Consider the following 23,022-nt stretch of genomic DNA (forward strand, 5'->3'; position numbering starts at 1 on the left):
CTATGCCAAAATAAGATGGGGAGGATATGGGAACAACACTGCAGAATTTCCTGTTGAGCGCGGGGTTCGGCAGGGTTGTTCAATGGCTCCTACTTTGTTTACCCTCTTTGTTAATGGCGTCGTTTCCCGCATGCAATCTCGGGCTGTGGATGCCCCTTCTCTCGCTGGGGAGAAAGTCCCCATTTTAATGTTCGCCGACGACACCTTAATTTTATCAAAAACCCCCAGTGGCTTGCAAAAAGCATTGGCAATATTTGACGGGTTCTGCACTGACCACGGACTTGAGGTGAATGCGACCAAGACAAAACTCATGGCTTTTAACCCACATAGAAATTTTAAATCGAACATTACCATGAGTGGCCGCATTCTTGAAGTTGTAAAATCCTTCACTTATCTGGGGATTTTGATCTCCAATGACAATAAGTGGCAGCAACACCTTAATATTGCTACATTAAGGCATAAGCAGCTATCTGGCACTATAATTAAGGAGTATAGGAAGTCAAAGACTAAACCTATTAAACCACCTCTGATAATATACGAGGCAAAAGCAATTGGTTCTGCCTTGTATGGTGCGGAGTTATGGGGGTATGAAAACCTCCACGAACTCCAACTATCTGAAAATAAATTTCTGAGGTCGTTGACGGGCACTCCACAGAGTAGCCCACTATTGCCCCTGCGTTACGAATTAGGTAGAAGAGAGCTTACGGAAAAGGCCAAACTGCGCCCGATTTTATTCTGGCGCAGGCTTTGGACTACACCAGAACTCTCTCATTACGCGGAAGGGTTTTCTGATGTCATCAAAGCCGATCACTATAATAAAATTAGGTGGTTTAAAACACTAAAGTCTGTACTGTTTAATTTAGGACTTCATGCCCTATGGACAGATCCTGCTGGGGCTCTATTTCCCTCCAAGACTGTTCTAAAAGACATATTCTGGGAACACGTAGCTAATAGTAGCTTACTCAACACCAACAGTGGGACCATGACCACTGGCTACCTAGAAGCTAAAACGTTCCCCATTTATGAAAAGTACTGGGATTACATAACGAAACCCCTGGACAGGAAACTGTTATTTCAAATGAGGGTAGGTTCGCTCCCCCTCTGTAATCTAACAGCTAAATGGAAACCAGGGGGGGTAGCATTATGTCCAGCCTGTGGGGTAGGAAATGAAACCCTAGGTCATTTTCTGTTTTGCTGCCCAGTATATTCTGCCCCAAGGCAAGCCTGGTTGGCTCCTATGTGTAGGAATTTAGGTACAAAAAGTAGTATGGTGGCACTGCGTATAATAAAATCTACTACTGAAGAATGGATCAATATTGCAATTGCAAAGTACATGGGATGGGCGTGGGTTTTAAGGATGAGACTGCTGGCAAACTAATTATTGCCATTAAGTCGACCAGAGACTGCTAGACATTTGTCTATTCTCTGTAATTGCTTGGCGAATAGTCAGAGATTGCTAAACTAATGTTTATTCTCTGTAAAAAAAAAATTTAATTGACCAGAAACTGCTAGACACTTGTCTATTTTCTGTTTATGTAATGTGTCATCGGCTTGAACATCGATTTTTACTGTAATGAAATCTTTTTTAATATGATCTCCTGGGGATATTTACATTGCTATTATGAATTGTACCCCTCCGGTCTCTATTTGTTGACGGTAATGATTTCTGCACCTGTATATATGATGTGTCATTGTTTTTTTAAATTCTTAAAATATGTATGTGCTTGTTCGTTTGATTATGTAAATTTAATTGATTTTTTAATTGTATGTTTGTTTGTCTTGCTTTTATGAGTAATACTCGAATAAAGCACTTTTTGAATTTGAATTTGGAAAGGAGGAGGTACAGGGTAGTAAGATGGCACACGTTCCAGGGGAATCAGATGGCACACGTTCCAGGGGAATCAGATGGCACACGTTCCAGGGGAATCAGATGGCACAGGTCACGTGGTAAAAGAGGCCACATCTCACACAGAAACGCATCTCTCTGAAAACAAGGGAAGGAATAAACTTCCCAGGAACTAAAGAGACCCGAATCTCAAACGAAATGTGAAGGCGAATAACCCAGGCCACGCAGGCGCGAACGGCCCAAGGAATACCGGGGTGCATAATTCTGGGGACGTGTCTCTCCGGAGAAAGGGAGGCACAGTTCTTGGGGGTACACTGAGGATCCCATGAAACGTGAGGGTCACCGGAGTTGAGGAACGCATCTGTCAGGAGACCAGAAGGGGTTGCACCTTACGAAACAGGAGGGAACCATGCAACAAAAGGGGTGCATACTAGAGAAGCCAGGGGGCACAGTTCTCTGAAAACGGGCACACGTGTTAAATCTGAGGGAAAACTAGGAACAAATGTCAGGGTGCAAGGGAGGGGTGGGGGCCCATCTTCGGACTGGAGGCCTCCAATATCGGAGAATCAGGCAGTCAAATCTTAGGAACAAGGAAGGGTACACATCCCTAGGACGAATGGATAATCTATTTCAGGGTTAAATTAACACAAATAAACTAGAACACATCATCACAAGGCGATCCGGACCTGTGACTGAAACCGAGGAATCGCAAGCTGAAGCCAGCACTACGAGCAGCACTATTTTACGATCGTGCTATACACATGCTGGCAACAGAACATAGCCTAGGGAGTAAGGACCCATCTGAGGAAGGAAGGGACTTATGACAGGGAAAAGTGGACACACCAAAAATCCTCAGGGAATAAGGGTGCAAATCACAGCAAGCGAATCTCAGGGAATAGCGGGGTATTTCACAAAGATTAGGCACACATCTCAAGTAAAAGGGGCTGCGCGTCTCATAGGATAAAGGGACACATTATCTCGCAAGACAGCGCGATCTCCAAACATAACGGGATACTTAGAGGAAAAAATGCGCACATCCAGGGACCGTCTCTCAGGCACTAAGGGGGCATCTTTCAGGGAGCAGTGGTATTTCAAGAAGTATGGGGCAACTCTCGAGCAACAGAGACGCACTCGCTATTAAGGGGCCACATTTTACAAATCCGGCACGGGTGCAGAGGACAAGCAGTCCGGGAAGAGGGCGCGCTGTGGTGGGAATGACTATTTAGCTGGCAGTGATTTAAAAAGAGAATGGGGGCTCACTCCCCTTCAATAGCCGAGCCCAGAAAAACGACACCGTGCAGGAGCCCCAGGCCCAGCAGCAGTGACAGGCCGGGAGGGACCATGTCTGGGTTGGGGGGTGAGGGGGTCGGCCCCCTCTTCTCGCTCACCCTCTCCCCTGCGGTCCTGCAATGGGTACACAAAATCTAATCCTTGTGAGCCCGTGAGGGTTGACGCAGCCAACTGAGGAGCCGAATACCTCAAGCCTCAGTGGGGGTTAACAAAAGCCCCCGAGAAATAAATATTTCCGAGGATAGATGCATGCGAAGAGCCTCCGTCTGTCCACAACGCCGCTTGAGGAAGGTAGTCGATCCGCGCTGGAGGTGTTTCTCTGTAATGGGGTGCTGAGTCCACTTCACTCCCCCCACCAGTTCCAGCTGCAGCCTCGGGAGCGGGCGCCCGGCAGACTGAGGAGGGAGACTGCGTCTTCCGTGTGCTTCCAAGTGCGCACGAGGGACGAGAAGATGGAGGGTGGAATTCTCGCGTGAAGAGGTCACCGGAACTGAAGTCCGTGTACACAAATGAAAGCCTCCAGCATACAGAGGCCGCAGGCAGCGAGGGAGGGATGCGTATCTTAGGGCAAAACAAAAAAAACTAACAACCGAAGACCTTGAAGAGGTTGTAAATAAACGCTTCTCAAACACGGGCTGCCTCTTGGACGGCTGACAACGCGGGTGCGAGGCTCCGCTCGAGCCTGTGATGGCGACTGTTCATTTATCTCATTACATCAGTACACCCGGAGACCGCAGCAGAGGGCTCCCCTGGAGACAAGCCCCTGAGAGAGGGCCCCACGTTCGCCCCTCGCCCCGCCCTGAACCGACTTTTGTTCTGAATGCACTCCTTCGGCGCAGCTGCCGCTATAGAATCTACCTGAAAGAAAAGTGAAAAATAAATAAACAAGAAAAACGGCACAACTTGCCTGGAGTGGCAGCGAGGCTGTTCCAGGAAACAATGGCGGCCGCAAGCTTCCGAAAATTTTCGGATTCGGGGCGTGTTTGGCCGTCTCCAAAAGGGGTGGGGCTTAAAAGAGGAAAGAACAGCACCAACACGCCCCCGAATCCGAAAGAGACGGAGCTTCTTTCGAGGGACGCCTCTCTCCTCCAATGGCTGGCCTCCATTTAGGAAGCCAGCCAATGGAGGAGAGACGAGGAGAGAGGCGGGTTTAAAGCACCCACTGAAAGACATTAATTCTCCGACTTCCGGCTGGCAAGCCAGCCGTCGGTCCGAGACCTAAAAACGGAACACGTGGATTTTCAGTCTTCAAAGAAGAATATTCATCTACATCCAGCATGCCCTCCTCCCACCAGACTCTTAACAATTCATGATATTGATTGACAGAGGCCTTATAGGTGTCCCCATTTGATTTCCTCATAGCATGAGGTGTCCCTTAGTTGTCTTAATGCCTTTTGGTTATACTGGGCAACATCGATGCGGGTACTTACAAAATCCATATCCTTTGTTGGGCAAAATGATAGTCCCAATTGTAATAATGATACCTCCTACGCTGTTATAGACCTTGAGGATAGGTTGATAAATGATTTATTCACTTTGTGGATTGAATCCACAACTTTCAATATGGAGATTGTTCTGCCACCAAATCTAATATTGATTCTGAATCTTTTTTTGTTCCTGCACCTCTCCCTTTTTTTGTGCCTCTTCCTTTTCCCGTCTTGGATTTTGGTTTCTCTTCCTGTTCCTTCTTTTGTATACAAATTTGAAATTCGTGGAGGAAGGTGAGGGGAAGGTGAGGGGATGTACACTTGAAGGGACACTTCGAGCCTCTGTATCGGAACTTAAATCAGAGCTAGATCCCGCTGATACTGTTTCTTGTTGTCTTTGTCTCTGGATTACGTGTAGGTTCCTCTGTGCCCAATTAAACCGTTTTGCACATGTCAGAATGCAACCCTCCGCATAGTCTTTTTTGTCCTGTAGTAATTTTCTTTGGGAAACATCCTTTACAACGAAACTTTTACAACGCACTACCATTACGACGCAACTTTTACAACGCAAACCATTACAACGCATAGCGCTGGGGGGCACTCTAGGATAGGGAATGTATTTAATATACTATCCAACACCTTCCCTACTATCCACGGGGACTGGAGTTGGAATAGTAAATTAAATAAATCACTATCCAGCGCCTAAAAGCATATGCGTTGTAATGGTATGCGATGTAAAAACCGCGTTGTAAAGGCATGCAATGTAAAAGTATGCGTTGTAACGTCATACATCCATTTTCTTTGCCTTAATTGTGTCTTCGTAATTCTTTAATCTAATTTCTAGTTGTTTTTCGAAATCAATTACTACTTTTTCAGTTTTTGATTTTTCCAATTCCTGTCTCAGCTCTGCCAACTCTTTTCTGGTAGTGTCCAAGTCCATTTTCGCATATTTTACCAGCATTTTCAACATGTCCTCGCATGCAATTAATTTATGTGGAAGGACTTTATGGTATCTATTCCAGTACATAGCCACAATAGTGGTTTGCTAAGAATAATATGTTTTAGTCTAAATTAGATGCTGCGTGAGACAATACCTGTGCAAAATGCAAAATGTTATGAAGTGTGACATATTGCTATTTACTATCACTTATTGGATTATCATGTGATATTGGGCATTTGCCGATATATTTGTATGAGCATGTATTGCCAAATCATGGTACATTACCCCGAATCGTCATTACATTTGTAAAATTATGATAATTAATTGCAAAGCACATTGTGCTCGAATTACGTCATTTTTTGCTAGAATTATTTCTGAGTTCACAATCTTTATTTGAATGCACAGCGTAATCTAACGTGATTGAAAATGTAAATATCTTGCTAACTATCGGCATTATCATAGCCACGAAGTGTATGACATTTTTTCAGTGATATTGTATGTTGCAATGTTTCTTTACTTTCCATGAACACTGACCTGTGTTTCTAGGAAAAGTTTGGCACAGGTCATCGACTTGACAAAGGCTTTGCCGAAACGTGGCATTCTCTTTTTTGTGACACAATAAAATGTATTATTGTGCCTGTCCTTTGGTGTGTGCCGCTGGATAATATTTGGGAGCTCCTGGATTTTTCCCGTTAGACAACATAATTAGCAGAGTTGTGGCCGCTGCGGGCCCCAGCGTCGATAGGAGGGAGAGCTGCGTCTCGCAACGGTCTTTCCTGAACACATATATATATATATGTATGTGTGTGCGTGTGTGCGTGTGTGTGTGTGTGTGTGTGTGTGTATATATATATATATATATATATATATATCTGGTGCTCGCATCAGAAGGATTTTATTTATAACAAATGGGGTGTGAGGGGAAAGCTTTTCCATAGTCTTCACATTTTTTTCCCACTCACTGTGACACGAAGCATCCTGAGTCTGTTATTAAAGGTCAAATCAGTCATTTCCATTATTCACTTTGAGTCGTGCTCAGGAGTGCCTAGCCAGGGACCATGTGAAGACTGATAACTTTCTGTAGTCATGGTTCTTAACCATTCCTAATGCGGGCGATGGACCCACCCAGGCACCCACACAAGTTGGAGAAGTGTGAAAATGCTTGGGGGGAGTAATTTTGTGTATTATCCACAGATTCCGAAACATTCCCTCTCTGAAATATGAGGATATGGTGCAATTTTAGCCAAAAGTTGAGGTTTGCAGGACATACATAGTAAGATAACAACATGGAATCCATGCAGGTCACACCACACTGGACTCTCCTGTGTGTCTTGTTTTCAGAAACGTGTAGGTTTTCGTAAATTACCCTGGGTGGCCGCTGAGCGCAGGCCCAAATACCGCAGCTACCCACATCACCAAAATAGATCAAATTTGCAAAGCAACAAATGTGATGTCTCCATGCTGTTTTTGTGCATTCCTGTATGGCTTATCTTTAAAAACATGCATGTTTCCCTCTTCATCGTTGTTCATTTATTAGATCTAACCATATGAATTTCTGCATTGGCACTATACAATGAAATGATTATATGCCACTGCTCAGGTGTTTGCTCTGGTTACAGCATGGTTTTGGACAACTAACAAATACTATATATCTCTGCAATCATAGAGGTCTGACGGATTTAACTGTATATTACTTTTGTAAATCGCCATCAAGGCAAAGAATTACAGATGAAAACGTTGTCAGCTACTGGTATTATTCTTATTTTCTTTTTTTACACTGCCTATTTCAACAATTAGTTTCTTTGGGAGTGCTATGAGTGATCTATATAGGTGACCTCATGATACATTCTGAATTTTTACTGCTTTTCAGAAATGTACAGCTTTCCTTATCCACCCTTTTCTACCATAAACTGCATGTAGGTAGAAACAACAAATAGGCTTACGGGATTACTACAAAGAAAATTGCATGACCTGTGGTAGATATATATATTTACTTTTTACAAATCCGCTTTTTCCTGAAAGCTGGTAAGATGGCAATAGCACAGCAAAACATTTGCTGATGCCACTTTAGAAACAAAAATGGTACTTGCTTGACTAGCATTTTTCACATTTATACTCAAAACATTTTTTTTAAATAGTTTATCCTCTTGCTCAGTTCATTCTGGGAAAATCAATAAACACAGGGTATCTTTAGAATCCCCAACATGTTGGAACAAGCATTTACAATGCAACGGTTTCGCCTTTGAAAAAGTTAGAGCTATTGGCATTGTAAATGCCAGGCGAAACCTAAAAAGGACCACATGGAATTCACATGTTATTCACCACATAGAATGCGTGTGCTGCTTGGGGAAGGTGCTAGCCTACCACTAAGAGAATAATGCTCAGGGCGCCTCTCCGGCTCCAACAACAGGGCAATCCTCGAGACAGGACTATCTCATAGTACTCACGCGTGACCCATGTTTGCTTATGAAAACACAAATCATCATTAGACAACAGTATAGTTGGGAATTCAGGCTGGTCTGCACATCGTTCAGCATGCAGAGTTTTTTGTTTCCGACCCTACACATCTGTCTTTGTGAAACCACCCACCGCTCCCCTGGTGGTGCACGAGTGTCATCTGCCTAATGACGCGTGAAGCACTGAAAACTGAACTGAAGCCATTTATGCCTGGCACTATGGAGAGCACTTACTTTGTGTCACAAATCACAATAGGTGTCAAAGGTGAAGGAGGCGCTCTGTGATGGGCTCAGGGAGGTCTGAGTGAATACGTGCCCTCTCTCAGTGCAATGAGCGCAGGACACCTAATCATTTTGATGGCTCCACGTGCCCCATCGTTAATTGCAAACAGGGCCCCTCGGTGCCAAGAATCACACAAAGCGACTGAGACTCGAGGGCCCCCTGGGGACAGGCTCCCAGGATCCGAGATCACACCAGCAGCAGAGGGTGCGCTGGGGTCCTTTATATATGGATGGGGCTGTGCTCACAGCACAGAACTGAGGGGCGGCTCTGCGTGAACCTTGTACTTGCAAGATGTGAACACTGCGCTGATGACCGGTGTTTGAGGGGGTGGGAGACTGGGGGGGGTCTCTGGGATCAGCCTGGCTGCCACTCTAGGGTCCGTTACCAGAAAGAAAAGTCCTTGCTCCTGAATTGCAGAGTGTGATTCACAGACTCTGGGCCGCTCTCAGCGGTCAGTCTGACCCGGCTCCCTCGATGCTCGTCAGGAGGGGAGCAGCGACCCCCGGTGCATCATTACAAGACGGCGGCAGACGGGACCACTCACCCCAGGCGGTAGCCAATCTATGTCCGCCGGGTCACGAGAGTCACTGAGGAGCTCGGGGTGAGTAACAGAGACCAGGCCGCCCATATCCGAAGCCACCACATCAGGGGCAGAGCTTCCATCGGTGCAGCTGGTGCAGTGGCACCGGGGCCCAGAGGCATGAGTGGCCCACAGATCCCTGATATTTTTTGCATGTAACTGTTCACACAGTGGCCGGGGGGGGGGGGGTGGGGTTGGTCTTTCCTTCCTTGCATCGGGCAGGGTCCGGGACATACTGCGTCCACCAGTATTGCAAGCCCCGCCCCCTGTGCAGGTAAGTGCGTTTCAAGCGAACATTGAAACTCTGGGAATCCCTTCACCTGGTTTCTTTGTTGGCGGTGGGAGGGGGAGGGGGGGTTACCCTAGGACTCTGTGTCTGAAAAAGTGTCAGAAACCTGCTGAGTGGCAGGGGCCGCCTGCAGACTGTGCCTCCCGGGATACTGTGCTCGGCTGCAGGAGTCTTCAGTCCAATAATGTCGAGCATTATCAGCCCTTTCACTGATCGATCACCACCCTTAGGCAATAATCAATTTGAACTCCTCTTGCCCAGTGAGTAAAATGTTCGTGTCTGGCGCCCCCTTGCGGTTATCGATGCAAAACGGAATACAAAGCCCTGATGTGAAGTTTGGAGCAGCGCTTCCTAGCGCTCCGCCGCTCGCCTCACCGTGCAGCTTTGCTGCGTCCTTGAAAGATAACTTCCACCAAATGAAACCTGAGAAGAGTTTGTATCAAGATCAGCAGTGATCTCAGACTGGAGGTCAGCAGTGGTCACACACCCCCTCCATGGACGGCCCAGCGCCTCATCACCGAGGGAGACTGCAGCATTGCAAGGTGACTGTATCCCTGCACACCCCCGGAACATGGGAGGTAGCAAAAGGTACATTACATATACAAACTCGAAAGTTTCAAGACGGAGCTTCGCAAGTAAGCTACTGCCCGGACGCCATCTTCGGCGGAATGACAAAAACACGCCTTTGCTGAAAGAAAAAAAAAGCAACCGCCGCAATGACGTTCACAAAGGGGCGGGATGAGTAAAAATCGCCGGAACGCCCACGAATCTGCTCGGGCAATGACTGACGCATCTCTGTTCCAATAGCTAGCCTCCATTTATGGAGTCATCCAATGGAGCAGAGAGGCGGGACAAAGCCCCATACTGCTTCTCAAAAGATTTCGCCTGCGCGAACGCTGCTGCGCAGCGGATCGCCAGGCAAAACCTAAAAAAGGACCCAAATTTGTCCTGAGTTCCTTTTGTGAAAAAAAAGTTAGGAAAGTTTAAGCATGACGTTCCCCACACAACAAACAACTATTGGCTAAGCCAGTTGGTTTTGCTTCTGTGAAATCTATTGATTTTTATCTGTTGTTAGACACGTTATACAGCAGAGCTAGCTGATGTGCAGCATGGCTTAAAGTGAAAACCAAGAGACAAAAGATTTTGCAGAGGTGAGAATATTGGATTTTCCAGTGCTTGTTAAATACGGCAAAGAACAGCCTTCTATTGGCAATCTCAATGCTGATGAGTCAATGTCTTCTGCGTCTGTTTGATAAGAAGTAAAACTTTATATGACTGGATTCTGCTGCTGTTTAGCGGTGTCTCCATGGCAACAAGACTCTGCCCGGAACGCTTTTCAGCGCTGGTGTTCTCCTCTTGTACAAAGTGGTGAGACACTACAGAGAGAGGATCTCCGATCTATAAATAACAGAAGGTTATGGAGAAGCGAGTCAAGCGCAATCGGTGCAGAAAAGTCAGCAGTTGTGAGGGGGGAGTGGGGTACCCTGCGCCCCGTCCCTACCTTAGTAATACAATAACTACCCCAGGACGGTTTATATAAGACATGTCAATGCCAGACCTGCTGCTGACTCAGAGCCCTCTTGTCTTGGCTTTAATGTTTTTTTAAACTGCCTCAAAGTAGATAAAAACCAAGCACCATGAGGCAGCCAGTGTTGACCACACCATATTGCTTTGCTTTTATGTGCAAATTCAGACAGGGCTTGGGGAGAGTTGGGGTGTCAAGGGAGGAGGGTGGCAAACAAAGTATGTGCAGCAGGAGGAGGGCTACGAGTGGGTAAATAGAACCGTGGTGGGCGTTTAAAAATAACAGATGGAAAAAGGAGGGCGGATTAAGAAGATTGCAGGGTGGGAGGCTAACACGACTGGGTGTGGCTGAGAAGTTTTGATACCGCGGGAGGAGGGCAGGTGTAAAGGGAGTAAACAGTAAAAAAAAGTGCCTGCAGTGAAAGGACCTTGGGCACTGGAAGCAGTACTTGGTCCGGGCTCCACTTCAGAAGAAGGTCTTGAAGCCCAGGAGGAAGATTGTGGCGCTGACCAATAGGAAGCAAGGAAAGCGAGTGATTTGGGAGGCCAGTGGTAAGTAAAGATAAGTGATGAAGCCCCTAATAAGAGATTTTGTTTTGGATACAAGCTATTTTGCATGCACAGCGCAAACTTTGTGCAGGCGAAACCTAAAAGAAATGGCTGAGCATGGAGGCGGGAAAAGCCTCCGCAGCTAAGGGGTTAAAGAAGATGCAAGTCTGTATAAAACTCATTGAGGCAAGCATGTTCACAATGGAAGAAAGCACTGGAAGCACTTAAAGACTGCTTGTTGAAGACTTAAAATAAGGTGGGAAGCCTTGAACATTGTCTGTGTACAATAGAAGAAAGTTTGCAAGAAAGGTGAACACAATTACAACTAATTCAACAGTCTGAGGACTGTAGGGTGACCAGCGTTTCCCTTCTTGAATAAAAAGTAGAGCATTTGTGATATGTAGAACAGAAAGCGAAGATTACAATTCAGTGTTTTCATACCTAAACCTATACTGTGGCTCTGAAGTTAGTGGTTTAACATTTTTGCATGAAATGATCCTTGAGGGTTTAAAATTTGACACGTTGCCCTTATGCAAAACAGCTAGCCTACCCGCTAAGAGTCCACCCTGATCAGTTCCCACTGTTACTCATCGAACTTGGGAAAGACCAACAAAGATAAAAATTACCAAGAGTAGAAGCAGGAAAAGATGATGTTACAGTTCAGTGTTACTGGGTCCACATCTTTCTAGACCCAAATTTCTCGACATGGATTTGGAAGCACTCCATTGAGTGCCCTGCATAATGGAAGTGCTACAGAATGAGTCTCGTGCTATTGTCAGATTTCTCAGTTTCTATTTTTAGTGGAATCCATCTTATTTTGCTCTCTACTACCGCCCTTCTCCTGGACTAATCATATACTTTATTTTTTGTCTACATTTTACACATCTAAAACCGAAATATTTAATCCCTCGATCAATGCGATACTAAATACTTCAAAATTAAAATGTAAAGATAGCCTTACATTGTTACTTATCAAGCACCTTAGTTAAGCATATTTGTTCTTTTCTATGAGCCTCAGATAAACGTATAAACTTTCAATGATGGTTTATTTTATTGTTTTATCAAGTGTTTGTTTTTTAAGATTACATACAGTTAGTCTGCTTTCTCCGTGTTAAAAATGTAAAATGCATTTGAAGGAGAAAAGCAAATGACAAAAATTATTATTAAAAAGCAAAATCATCAAAAAATGGTTCTGTTGTCAACCTTGTAACCTTGAGTTCATAATCCTTGCTCTTTACAGTTGCTCTAACTGTGAAGTTTGGTATGATTTTTGTGTTTGTTCTTGTTCAAATAGATTAAAGGTACCTCAGACTTACTCGATTGATGTGGAAGAAGGCTGCCACAACGTAGAACTTGAGTCTCTGATGTTTGAAGGGCCCGATAAACTCCTAGCCCAGTCTGATATACTTGTATGTGCAGCTACAAAAAAGTTTGACCAAAAAATGGGCATAGCTCAGTTAAAAGATTATCATCCTATTATTGGTAAGTGCTGCGGCTTTATTGCTTTTGTTGACATACGCAGATAACCTAAATGTTTTATCAAGGCAAGCATGACTGTATGTCACTCTTTGTGTGTTAGGGTGGGTATATCGATCTATGTGTGCTTCTGTGTGTACATCACATCAGTCCCTCTCCTCTACATTCCTCAGTCCAATCTTAAAGGTTTTTTGGGGCCCCGGGCAAGACACATTTTCACAGCCCCCTTAAGGAACACGTTTTGCATGTATTACCTGTTTACAGCATGATACCAAACAATACTAAATTATTTGACAGGGTTCCTCAAAAACGGTCAAATTTTTTTTACCTGGGAATTTAAAAATCTTTAATATGTTGCTGAGTAGAGCGACTAAGTCAGAGGTACAGGTAGGCAGAGAGGGAGAGTGACTTAGATTGGGAAAATAGAATAGACCAGTTAGTAGTAGTTAACCTGTGGTCCGTGGACCTCTGGGGTTGGCGACCGCTTAGAACTTTAAATAATAAGAGATTACTAAAGTGTATTTAACTAAAGAAGCAAAATGTAAATTTGATATTGGGTTCTGTAAAATTAAGTTAATATCAATAACTTTATTTCGGTCAACTGACTTTTAAAGTAGTAAGTACATATACATATATTAAAAGAAGTAATATATACAAATGCATTAACATAAAAAGATAAATAGTTATGAAATATAAAACATAAGAGCAGAGCGTCCCAGTCCTCCTGACATCCCAGCTACACTTAAGAGTTTGAGGTTGCTATTCAGTGGCCAGTGATAGGAGACTAGTCCAAATTCTGCTTTTCTTCTGATTCCCCTCATGTGACCTAGAAATTTAGAATTGCAGAAGAATACAAGGGTTTTGCATCTGTTCTAGGAATACGTAATGCCACGCTGTGATCTCTGGTCCCTAGCTATTTACATATGGGAGTAAGCCATTTACTTTTTGAAACAGAGTATGCTGGGCAGCCAAAGAAGATGTGACCTACAGTTTCGTTCTGGGCAAGGTAGGAAGAATAACCCTTATTAGAGGCATTCTGGTGCCACAAGCTTGTGAATGCATTCAAGGAGATTGTGCCATATATATTTGAATTGAATACAAAACTTTCTGTCTACAGGCATTTGGATCAGATCAAGGAAACCCTCCAGGGAATGCATCATTATAAAATCTAAAAATTCCCCTGTTAATCTACCTAGATTAGTATTTCTGAAATCATACCCCAGTACCCAATCCCTTTACATGGATTTTAGATGATTTTTTGTGAGGAGATCTGTTAGAAATGGGGGTCTCTAGTTGGCAGAGGTAGTTACCTTTGTCCAAATAGGGACCCTTGCTTCTAGTCGGGGTAGGGGGGGGTACACTCCTAAAATAACCCTGCTCACCCCCTTGTCTGCTAGGCACAAGCAGACAGGCTTATCTCAGAGGCAGTGTGTAAAGCATTTGTGAACACATACAGTAACACAGTGAAAACACTACAAATGGAAACTACACCAGTTTAGAAAATTAAGTAATCTTTACCTATACCAAAACAAGACCAAACAACAAAAAAACACAATTCCGTATTAAAAATAAGGCTTTCAAATGGTAGAAATAGTTCAGTTCAGTGCTAGTTGTAACACTTTTCTCACAAAGTACCTGGGGTGCGCCACGTAAAACAAACAAAATGGCTGCAGGGACGGTGATGCGTCCCTTCCTTACATGCAGGGAAGGTGATGTGTTGGTTCCTTGCTTCGGGGGAGTTGATGCGTCGGTGCCTTACTGCAGGGGAGGTGATGCGTTGGCTCCTTACCGGAGAGGAGATGATGCGTCGTTTTCTTACTGCGTGGGGAGTTGATGCGTCGGTTTCTTACTGTGTCCCCCCCAATGATGCGACAGTCTTGGCACATCGATGCGTTGATCCGGTACGTTGCGTGGCTTTGTGCAGGCGCCGGGATCGGTGCGGGGATCACAGGCTTCGGGGATTGTTGCACCTGATGCGTCGTGCGGCGATTTCTTGAGCCGCAGCAGGTGCTGTGACAGTTTCTTCGGGGATGCGTCGGAAACAGATACGGATGCAACATGCTTCTTCGATGCTGCGTCGATTTTCCAGCTCCCAGCGACAAAGTCTCTAGAAGCCCTCAAAAGCAGCAGGCACCTCTTTGCAGGTTGGAATTCCCAGCAAGAAAATTCAGGGGAGCTGGTGGTGAAGTCTGTGTGGCCCAGAGACTTCAGAACCGGATGCAAGCTCAGTTTCAAGTCCTTAGAGATCTTTTCTTCAAGTAGGTGACAAGGCAAACCGCAAAGTCCTTTTTAGGGTTCGCCTGAGCCAGCGCACGTGCACTGCTCTGCGAGACTTTAAGTAAGGGCTTTTTAACTTTAAACACACTTTTTTTTAAATCACACCTATTGGCCTTTGCGTACGTCTCCAAATCTCGGTCTCCAAATCTCGGTCTCCAAATCTCGGTCTCCAAATCTCGGTCTCCAAAACTCACTCGGTCTCCAAGACTCACTCGGTCTCCAAGACTCACTCGGTCTCCAAGACTCACTCGGTCTCCAAGACTCACTCGGTCTCCAAGACTCACTCGGTCTCCAAGACTCACTCGGTCTCCAAGACTCACTCGGTCTCCAAGACTCACTCGGTCTCCAAGACTCACTCGGTCTCCAAGACTCACTCGGTCTCCAAGACTCACTCGGTCTCCAAGACTTTCTCTCTAACAGCCTGATTCATCATTCTCCCGTTTTGCGAGCCCCTAATAGCGATTCATAACGAATCGCTATTAAGGACTTGCAAAACGGGATTCATGTAGAAATTGCATAAAGAAATGCGATTCCTACACATTCCTTATTTGCGATTAGCAAATTGCTAATCGCAAATAAGGAATAACTCCCCAGTCATTCCTATGGGCCAAAAGGCCCATAGGAATGGATGGGGAGTATTCCTTATTTGCGATTAGCAATTTGCTAATCGCAAATTAGATAGCGATTTAAAGGGTGCCAGGGGTGTCCAACGGACACCCTGTAGCACCCCTTAAATGCAAATTGAAACAGGTGTTGCGCACACACATGTCCAAAGGACATGTGTGTGTGCAACATGCAACTTAGAAAAATGCTTTTAAAAGCATTTTTCTACGTTTTTGCTATTTACCACGAGGTTTGACCTCGCGGTAAATAGCGGGCCGAAATTGCGAATTCGCAATTTTTAAATGGATGATGAATTGCATTTAAGGAATCTCAAAAAGAGATTCCTTAAATGTAATTCCTCGCAAAATAGCGAAATCGCTATTACCGATTTTTGCATTTGGGATGATGAATCCCAAATGCAAAAATAGCGCTCGCAAAGGGACAGATTCTCAGAATCTGGCCCTTTGCGAGCCGATTTCGGCTTGATGAATCAGGCTGTAAATCTTTCTCTCTAAATCTTTCTCTCTAAATCTTTCTCTCTAAATCTTTCTCTCTGAATCTTTCTCTCTGAATCGCTCTCAATCTTTCTCTTTCTCTCTCACCCTCTGAATCGCTCTCTAAATCTTTCGCTCTCTAAATCACTCTAAATCGCTCTCTAAATCTCAACCTCTCTAAATATCTCTCTAAATCGCAACCTCTCTAAATATCTCTCTAAATCTCAACCTCTCTAAATCTCTCTCCCTAAATCTTTCTTTCTCTCTCTAAATCTTTCTCTCTCTAAATCTTTCTCCCTCTAAATCTCTCTAAATCTCTCTCTAAGTCTCGCTCTAAAATGCTTTCTAAATCTCTCTCTCTCTCTTCCCCCCTCCTCAATTTTTCCTCCCCCTTTCGGCATTGTCTCACTTTCAGACTCATCCAGAATCTTTTATTTTCCAACTTGCGCTTTGAAACCCTCCGGTGGAGTTCGTGCTCACCCACAAGTCCTCTCCCCCTACCCCGTTTCGCTTGTTCGTTCTCTGTTGTAAGCGTTCGGAAGAACCTGCAGAGCTACAAGGCGCTATGTAAATGCAATTAAGATCCAGTCAATGAAAGATGGTTCACTCGGGGTGAGCGTTACTCAGCATCAAAGCAGGCTGCAGCTCTTTCTCTGGCTGTCGCTGCAAATTCTGAGTCGCAGGAGCTACAATCTCAGAAGTGCAGAGTAAGACCCCATAGACACAGACAAGTAAGCACTGGAGAACACGTCACATCCTTAAGGTGACGACAGCCTGACAGGAGCCGGACGCAAGGGTCGCTCCATTGCAGCCACTTTGGGACTCTACTGATGCATAGGTACATAGGTCTGAGGAGTGCGCACCAGTAATGGAAGAAGGAACAAGCATCTGCAATGCAATAGGTCTAACTACACTCCACATGATACCACACAGTGCCACATAATTATATGCTACATAATTACATTGCACTCAATGCAACATACACTACAAATACCACTCAGTGCCACATCATCACACACCACATTATTACATTCTACTGAATGCAACATACACTCCACATAATACCACTCAGTGCCACATAATTACACTCTACTGAATACAACATGCACTCCCCATACCACTTAGTGCTACATAATTACACACCACATAATTACTCTACTCAGTGCAACATACACAACATAATACCACTCAGTGCCATATAATTACACACCCCATACTTACACTCTACTCAATGCAACATAAATACACTCCACATAATACCACACAGTGCCACATAATTATATGCTACATAATTATGTTGTACTCATTGCAACATACACTCCACATACCACTCAGTGCCACATAATTACATGCCACATAATTACACTCCACTGAATGCAACATACACTCCACTGAATGCAACATACACTCCACACAATACCACTCATTGCCACATAATTACTTGCTACATAATTACACTGCACTCAATGCAACATATCCTTAAAATATTACCTCAGTGCCACATAATTACACGCCACATAATTACACTCTACTCAATGCAACATAAATACACTCCACATACCACACAGTGCCACATACTTATATGCTACATAATTACACTGCACAAAATGCAACATACACTCCAAGTAACACTCAGTGCTACATAATTACTCACCACATCATTACACTCTACTGAATGCAACATACACTCCACGCAATACCACTCAGTGCCACATAATTATATGCTGCATAATAACACTGCACTCAATGCAACATACACACCAAATAATACCAAACTGTGTCACATAATTACACGCCACATAATTATACTCTACTGAATGCAACATACACTCCACACAATACCACTCAGTGCACGAAAAAGTTGCCAGCAGTGCAAATACAAAAAAAGTAGAAGACGTTTGTTATGTTCAGTTGTATATAATGTCGTCTTTGTCTGTATAAAGGTAACAAAAATGCTTCACACTTTTTAATATAACTTTTCAACATAATGCACAGCAGCCACAATGCTCTACAACATAGCCAAAAGTTCTGGCTAAACACAAGGTCCCAAAGGCGAAACCTATTGGCTATGCCAATGCTTGTTCTCCTTTCCTTGGCAGCAAGCAGCCACTGCAGGCCAACCCCAGACAGCAACTAGCACAGGGGCAGTATTCCTCTTCGTCTTATCCGGCTCTTGAATTGGCAGAATTTCACTATCAGACCATGCCACACACATCAGTGCACCTTACACATACAATGCACCCTGCCCACAGGGGTACCTTGGGCCTACCTTACGGGTGACTACCATGTAGAAAAAGGAAGGTTCAGGGACTGGCAAGTGTGTGCACTTGCCAAGTCGACATTGCAGTCCCATACTACACACAGGCTTTGCTATGGTATGCCTGAGTCACATTTTACAAGCTGTTTCCGTGGGTGGCACAATCAGTGCTGCAAGCCCACCAGCAGTATTTGCTTTACAGGCCCTGGGCACACATAGAGCACTGTACTAGGGTCTGACAGGTTAATCAAATATGCCAATCATGGAATCCCTAATCCATAACAATACTTTACAAGGGGAGCATTTCCACTTTGGCACTGAACAGCAGTGGCAAAGTGCCCAAAGCATCTATACCATCAAAAATGGAGTCCAACACACAGCAAAACACAGGAGGTAAAGGCAAAAAAATGGAAGGGAGACTCACATCATTGGTGCCGGGTCTAACAAGATCCAAACCCAAGCAGCTGTTACAATCCCCTTTTATCCCAATATTGTAAAGTAGATTGTTACTATTCCTGATCCAGCCTATCTTTCTGGATTTGTCTAAGGTGCAGACTTCTTCAAAAGCAGCCACCACACGAAGACAATTCGGGTGTTGATACCAATATCTGCCAAAAAAGAAGACTTAATTTTGCAAGATCTTTTGCAATTTAGCCTCCTTATCTAATTTAAGGGGGAGTAGGGGGTTCTCAGTGGAAGGGAGACTAGATTCCTAAGGAACATATGCTCAGTTATTGTGAATTTGTCCACTCTCTCAAAGCCCCATAACTCAGCCCCATAAAGTGCACTGTTTACTGCCTTATTTTTGTAGATCTCTATAGCCGGGGCAAATGGTTTGGTGTTTGACAAAGTGTGTTCCTTCCTCAAAGCTCCCACTAGCTGTTTAAACTTTAAGCTGGTCTTGGGTAAATGTTGTTCCCAAGTCATGCCCTCAGCCAGTATTACACCCAGATATCCAAAGCTGAGTACTCGCTCTAAAGGAATGTTATCTAAGTTTAAACATCCTTTAAAAGCTTTATTCGGGCTTAGCATCATGAATTTTGTCTTAGTGTTAATTTCAAGTCCCCTTTCATCGCAGAAAGCCTTGAACTGGTTTAATGATATCCGAAGCCCCATGGGAGTTTTACAGATAAAAAGCGTATCATCTGCAAAAAGGAGCGTAGCAGTCTTCCTACTCCCTATTGTGGGGGCATCAGCTGGAATTCTATCTAGGAAGTACACTACTTGATTGATATAAAGGGAAAACAACGTAGGGGCCAAAATATAACCTTGACTCCCCCCCCCCCCCCTGTTGCCAATATTGGGGTCAGGGACTTGAACCTGGTTCCCCCAACGGACCTCCTGTGGCATCCCCATATCTCTCAATACCAGCCGGAGCTTTCCACGAGGCACAAGATTGAATGCTGACTTCAAGTCTATGAAGGCAGCGTACCAGCTCCTTTTACCCAATAACGCCACCTTGCAGTAAAGGAGAATACATCTAAAAGCCTGATCAATTGTTGCAGCTTTTTGTTGAAATCCAGCTTGGAAGTTCGACAATTTTATTCTCAGACATCCAGTCCTGGATTCTCGCTAGGAGGGTACAGCTAAATGCCTTCTGTATATAGTCTATCAAACTAATAGGCCTGTAGTTAGTCAGGTTACCTCTATCTCCTTTTTTAAAAGCTGGAATAACCTCAGCTCCCATCCATGAGTCTGGGATGTGGGCACCCCCTGCAATAGCATTAAAAAGCTCCATCATATAATTTGACCGATTACTTTTGTCATACCGAAGCAAGTCTCTGGGAATTCCACCCGGTCCCAGGGCCTTAGCAGGTATGATGGATTCAATTGAAATTTTAATTTGTGCCTTGGTGAAGTAGTCCCTCACTGGAACGATAGTGTCAAGGAGCACCAGGATCCATACAGTTCAGTTGTAAAGTACACTCAAATTTTTTCAGATGCATGATATTCCAGCAAATTATGAAGACGGGAGTCTCGAAAGTTCATGTTATCAAACTGGTGCACGTTTGCATCAGCCAAGCCAACGCGTTTTGTCCTATGCAAATTTATTAGGGTTGGTATTTTAGTTTATCCAAAATCAATGGAGCGATCCTCCTTGAAATGTATCAATCATGTGCGCTGGGAATCCCCGTGGCGTCTTACAGATAAAAGGAAATCAATGCCTAGAATATCATATTTGAATATTCAATATTTCTCCTCCTATATCAGTAAGACAGTCCTTTTAGAAGAGCGTGCCCAGAATACATGGTGGGGAAATCCCTGTACCGTGAGAAAAGTAGATAGGATACTAGCCTAGAGATCCATTTCTGCTAAATAGCAGCACTGTTTCCTTGCCGTTCGTCTAGCCACAACTCGTCCCTCACTGGGTTTAGGGGTAAATCTAAGAGGGGCATCCCTTCACTATAGTTAGTAGTGGAGGAGTACAGGGCTCCAAAATGCTTCTCCTCCGAAGCCCTCGCCGTAGTGATACATCTTTAATTTGAATAGCTCTGACCAATTGGTGTTTTAAAAGTCTACACTCGCTTGTGAACCATGAGCTCAACTTACTCACCTCTCCATCACTATAATTTTTATGTTTGTGGTTAGAATAAATGTAAGCAGTAAGCGGAGTGAAAAATTCTGCATGCAGCCTATTAGTGTCTTCCTCATTTCCCGTAGTCTCAGCATATGATTTGATCTTTATCACCAGAGCTTGTAAAGCATGTTTAATTTCATTAAGTTTTGTTTCGTATCCCAGAATCATGGGCCATTTGAGGCAGCGTCCATCATTTGTAGGTAATAACTCTTTTGTAATCGAGTTACTCCTAGGGATCCAATCTTTTCCTTCCCAAAGTGAAACTAGATCCAGACTAAGTAGGTTGTGGTCACTATCAGTATTATTAATTACAGTCATGTCAACTAGTATGGGCCACAATCTGAGATCTAATAAAATCTAGCCAATACGGCTAGCTCCTGTTGGACCAATAAAGATCAGTTGTCTTCTCTATCAGAAACGGTCCTGCCATCGACATCCCTCATTCTATGTTCAGTGGCCAAAGCATTTAATTGCCACGCTGGTTGAGACCATTTCTTGATTGGGGGCAAATGAAGAGAAGGGACATGCCAAGATGTATCCTCCTCATTTGTTCCCAGAATGTCAGCGTCGTCCAGATGTTCAAAGGTTACATTGAAATCCCACCTGATGATCAGGGGATTGAGAAACTGCCTATTATTTAAGAGCGTGTCTAAAATCAGCATAGTAGAAGATTTACCTCCCCGTCTGGTACCTCTGGCATAAACGTTGTAGATATCCACAATGTAGCCAGAGCTGCCTTCCAGTCTAACTGCCTGAATGGCATGGCTGTTAGTGGCTAACTCCTTGATTTTACAGTTAAGTGTAATGCTGAGCCAAAGCAACATTCCACCTGACAGGCGGCCATTATTAGATGTTAATGCAGGCAAATGGAACGACACATAACCTGGCAAAAATATTGGCGCTTAACTCCATGTTTCCTGCAAGATACATTTGTTAATGTTAGTGGTGTTTTGTATAGCGCTCGGCTACTCCGAAGAGTGTCCCGGCGCTTTATGACCTATAACAGAAACAAAGGGGCAGGCGAGAAAGAGGTAAGGCCTATTGAGCAAATAACCAGGATTTCAGGTCCTTTCTAAAAGCCAACAAATTGGCCTTCCTGCGAAGGGCAATTGGCAAAGTATTCCAGAGCTGAGGCGCCAGGTACTTGAAGGACCGGCCCCCAATCCGTGCTCTTCTTATGACTGGGACTGCAGCCAACGCCTGCGACTCAGAGATCTGGCAGGATGATAAAACGCTAGCCGTTTTTGAATGTATTTGGCCCCGGAAGCATGCAAAGCCTTATGAGCCAGAGTAAGGGCTTTAAAAGCTATCCGTTTCCGAATAGGCAGCCAATGAAGAGACTGCAAGAGGTTCGATGTTCTAGCTCGACCGTGTAGACCAACGATGGCCCGCGCGGCCGAGTTCTGAACCACCTGCAGACGTTGGAGAAGATACTCCGGCAGGCCCAAACACAGGACATTGGCGTAATCAAGCCACGACCCAATGAGGGCCTGCACCATAATCTTTCTATGCGCCAACGGGAGTAGCTGGAGAAATTTACAGAGCATCTTGAGGAGGCCAAAACATGTTCCCGTGATGCCAAGAATCTGGGACTTCAGGGTCAAGCCGTTGTCGATTTTGACCCCAAGGTTCTTGGCTATTAAAGATGCAGCTGAAGGCGGGAACATGGTTAAAGGCCACCAGTCCCGCCAGCTCGGATCAGATCGACAACCAAAAAAGAGCACCTCAGATTTATCCGAGTTGCACTTGAGGCAGTTTAGCTGGAACCATTTAAAAACCGCCCCAAGGCACTCTCGGATGCTCTCACCGTCAAACTCAGACCCCTTCCCACACGTGAAGAGGAGCTGGGTATCGTCGGCGTACGATACGATCTGGCCCCCAAAAGACTCCACCAGTGCCGCCAGAGGGGTCAGGAAGATGTTGAAAAGAGTAGGGCTCAGAACAGAGCCCTGGGCCACTCCGACCTCCAATGACGGCACTATCGCAGAGCAAGGCGGGGCTCAGACCGTTTGACAGCGGCCAGCTAAAAAAGATCTAAACCAGCTGAGCACCGTCCCCCGCAGACCGATTTCACTAAGTCTGATGAGGAGACCATCATGGGGGACAGTGTCAAAGGCCGCCGACAGGTCAAGCATCACCAACATGGCCTTGCC

At 44.7% G+C, this 23,022-nt stretch overlaps 1 protein-coding gene across 4 annotated transcripts in view; it reads left to right on the forward strand.

The window, feature by feature from the left end:
- The window catches only part of GTF3C1 (general transcription factor IIIC subunit 1), a 2,559,884-nt gene that overhangs the window by 951,387 nt on the left and 1,585,475 nt on the right, over positions 1 to 23,022 (forward strand). For all 4 annotated transcript variants that reach the window (XM_078662887.1, XM_078662886.1, XM_078662885.1 and 1 more), the window contains exon 14: positions 12,479 to 12,666. In XM_078662887.1, the coding sequence (XP_078519013.1) occupies positions 12,479 to 12,666 (188 nt within the window). The remainder of the gene's footprint in view (positions 1 to 12,478; positions 12,667 to 23,022) is intronic.

This window comes from Lissotriton helveticus, chromosome 10, assembly GCF_964261635.1.
Source record: "Lissotriton helveticus chromosome 10, aLisHel1.1, whole genome shotgun sequence".
In the NCBI taxonomy this organism is placed as follows: Eukaryota; Metazoa; Chordata; class Amphibia; order Caudata; family Salamandridae; genus Lissotriton; species Lissotriton helveticus.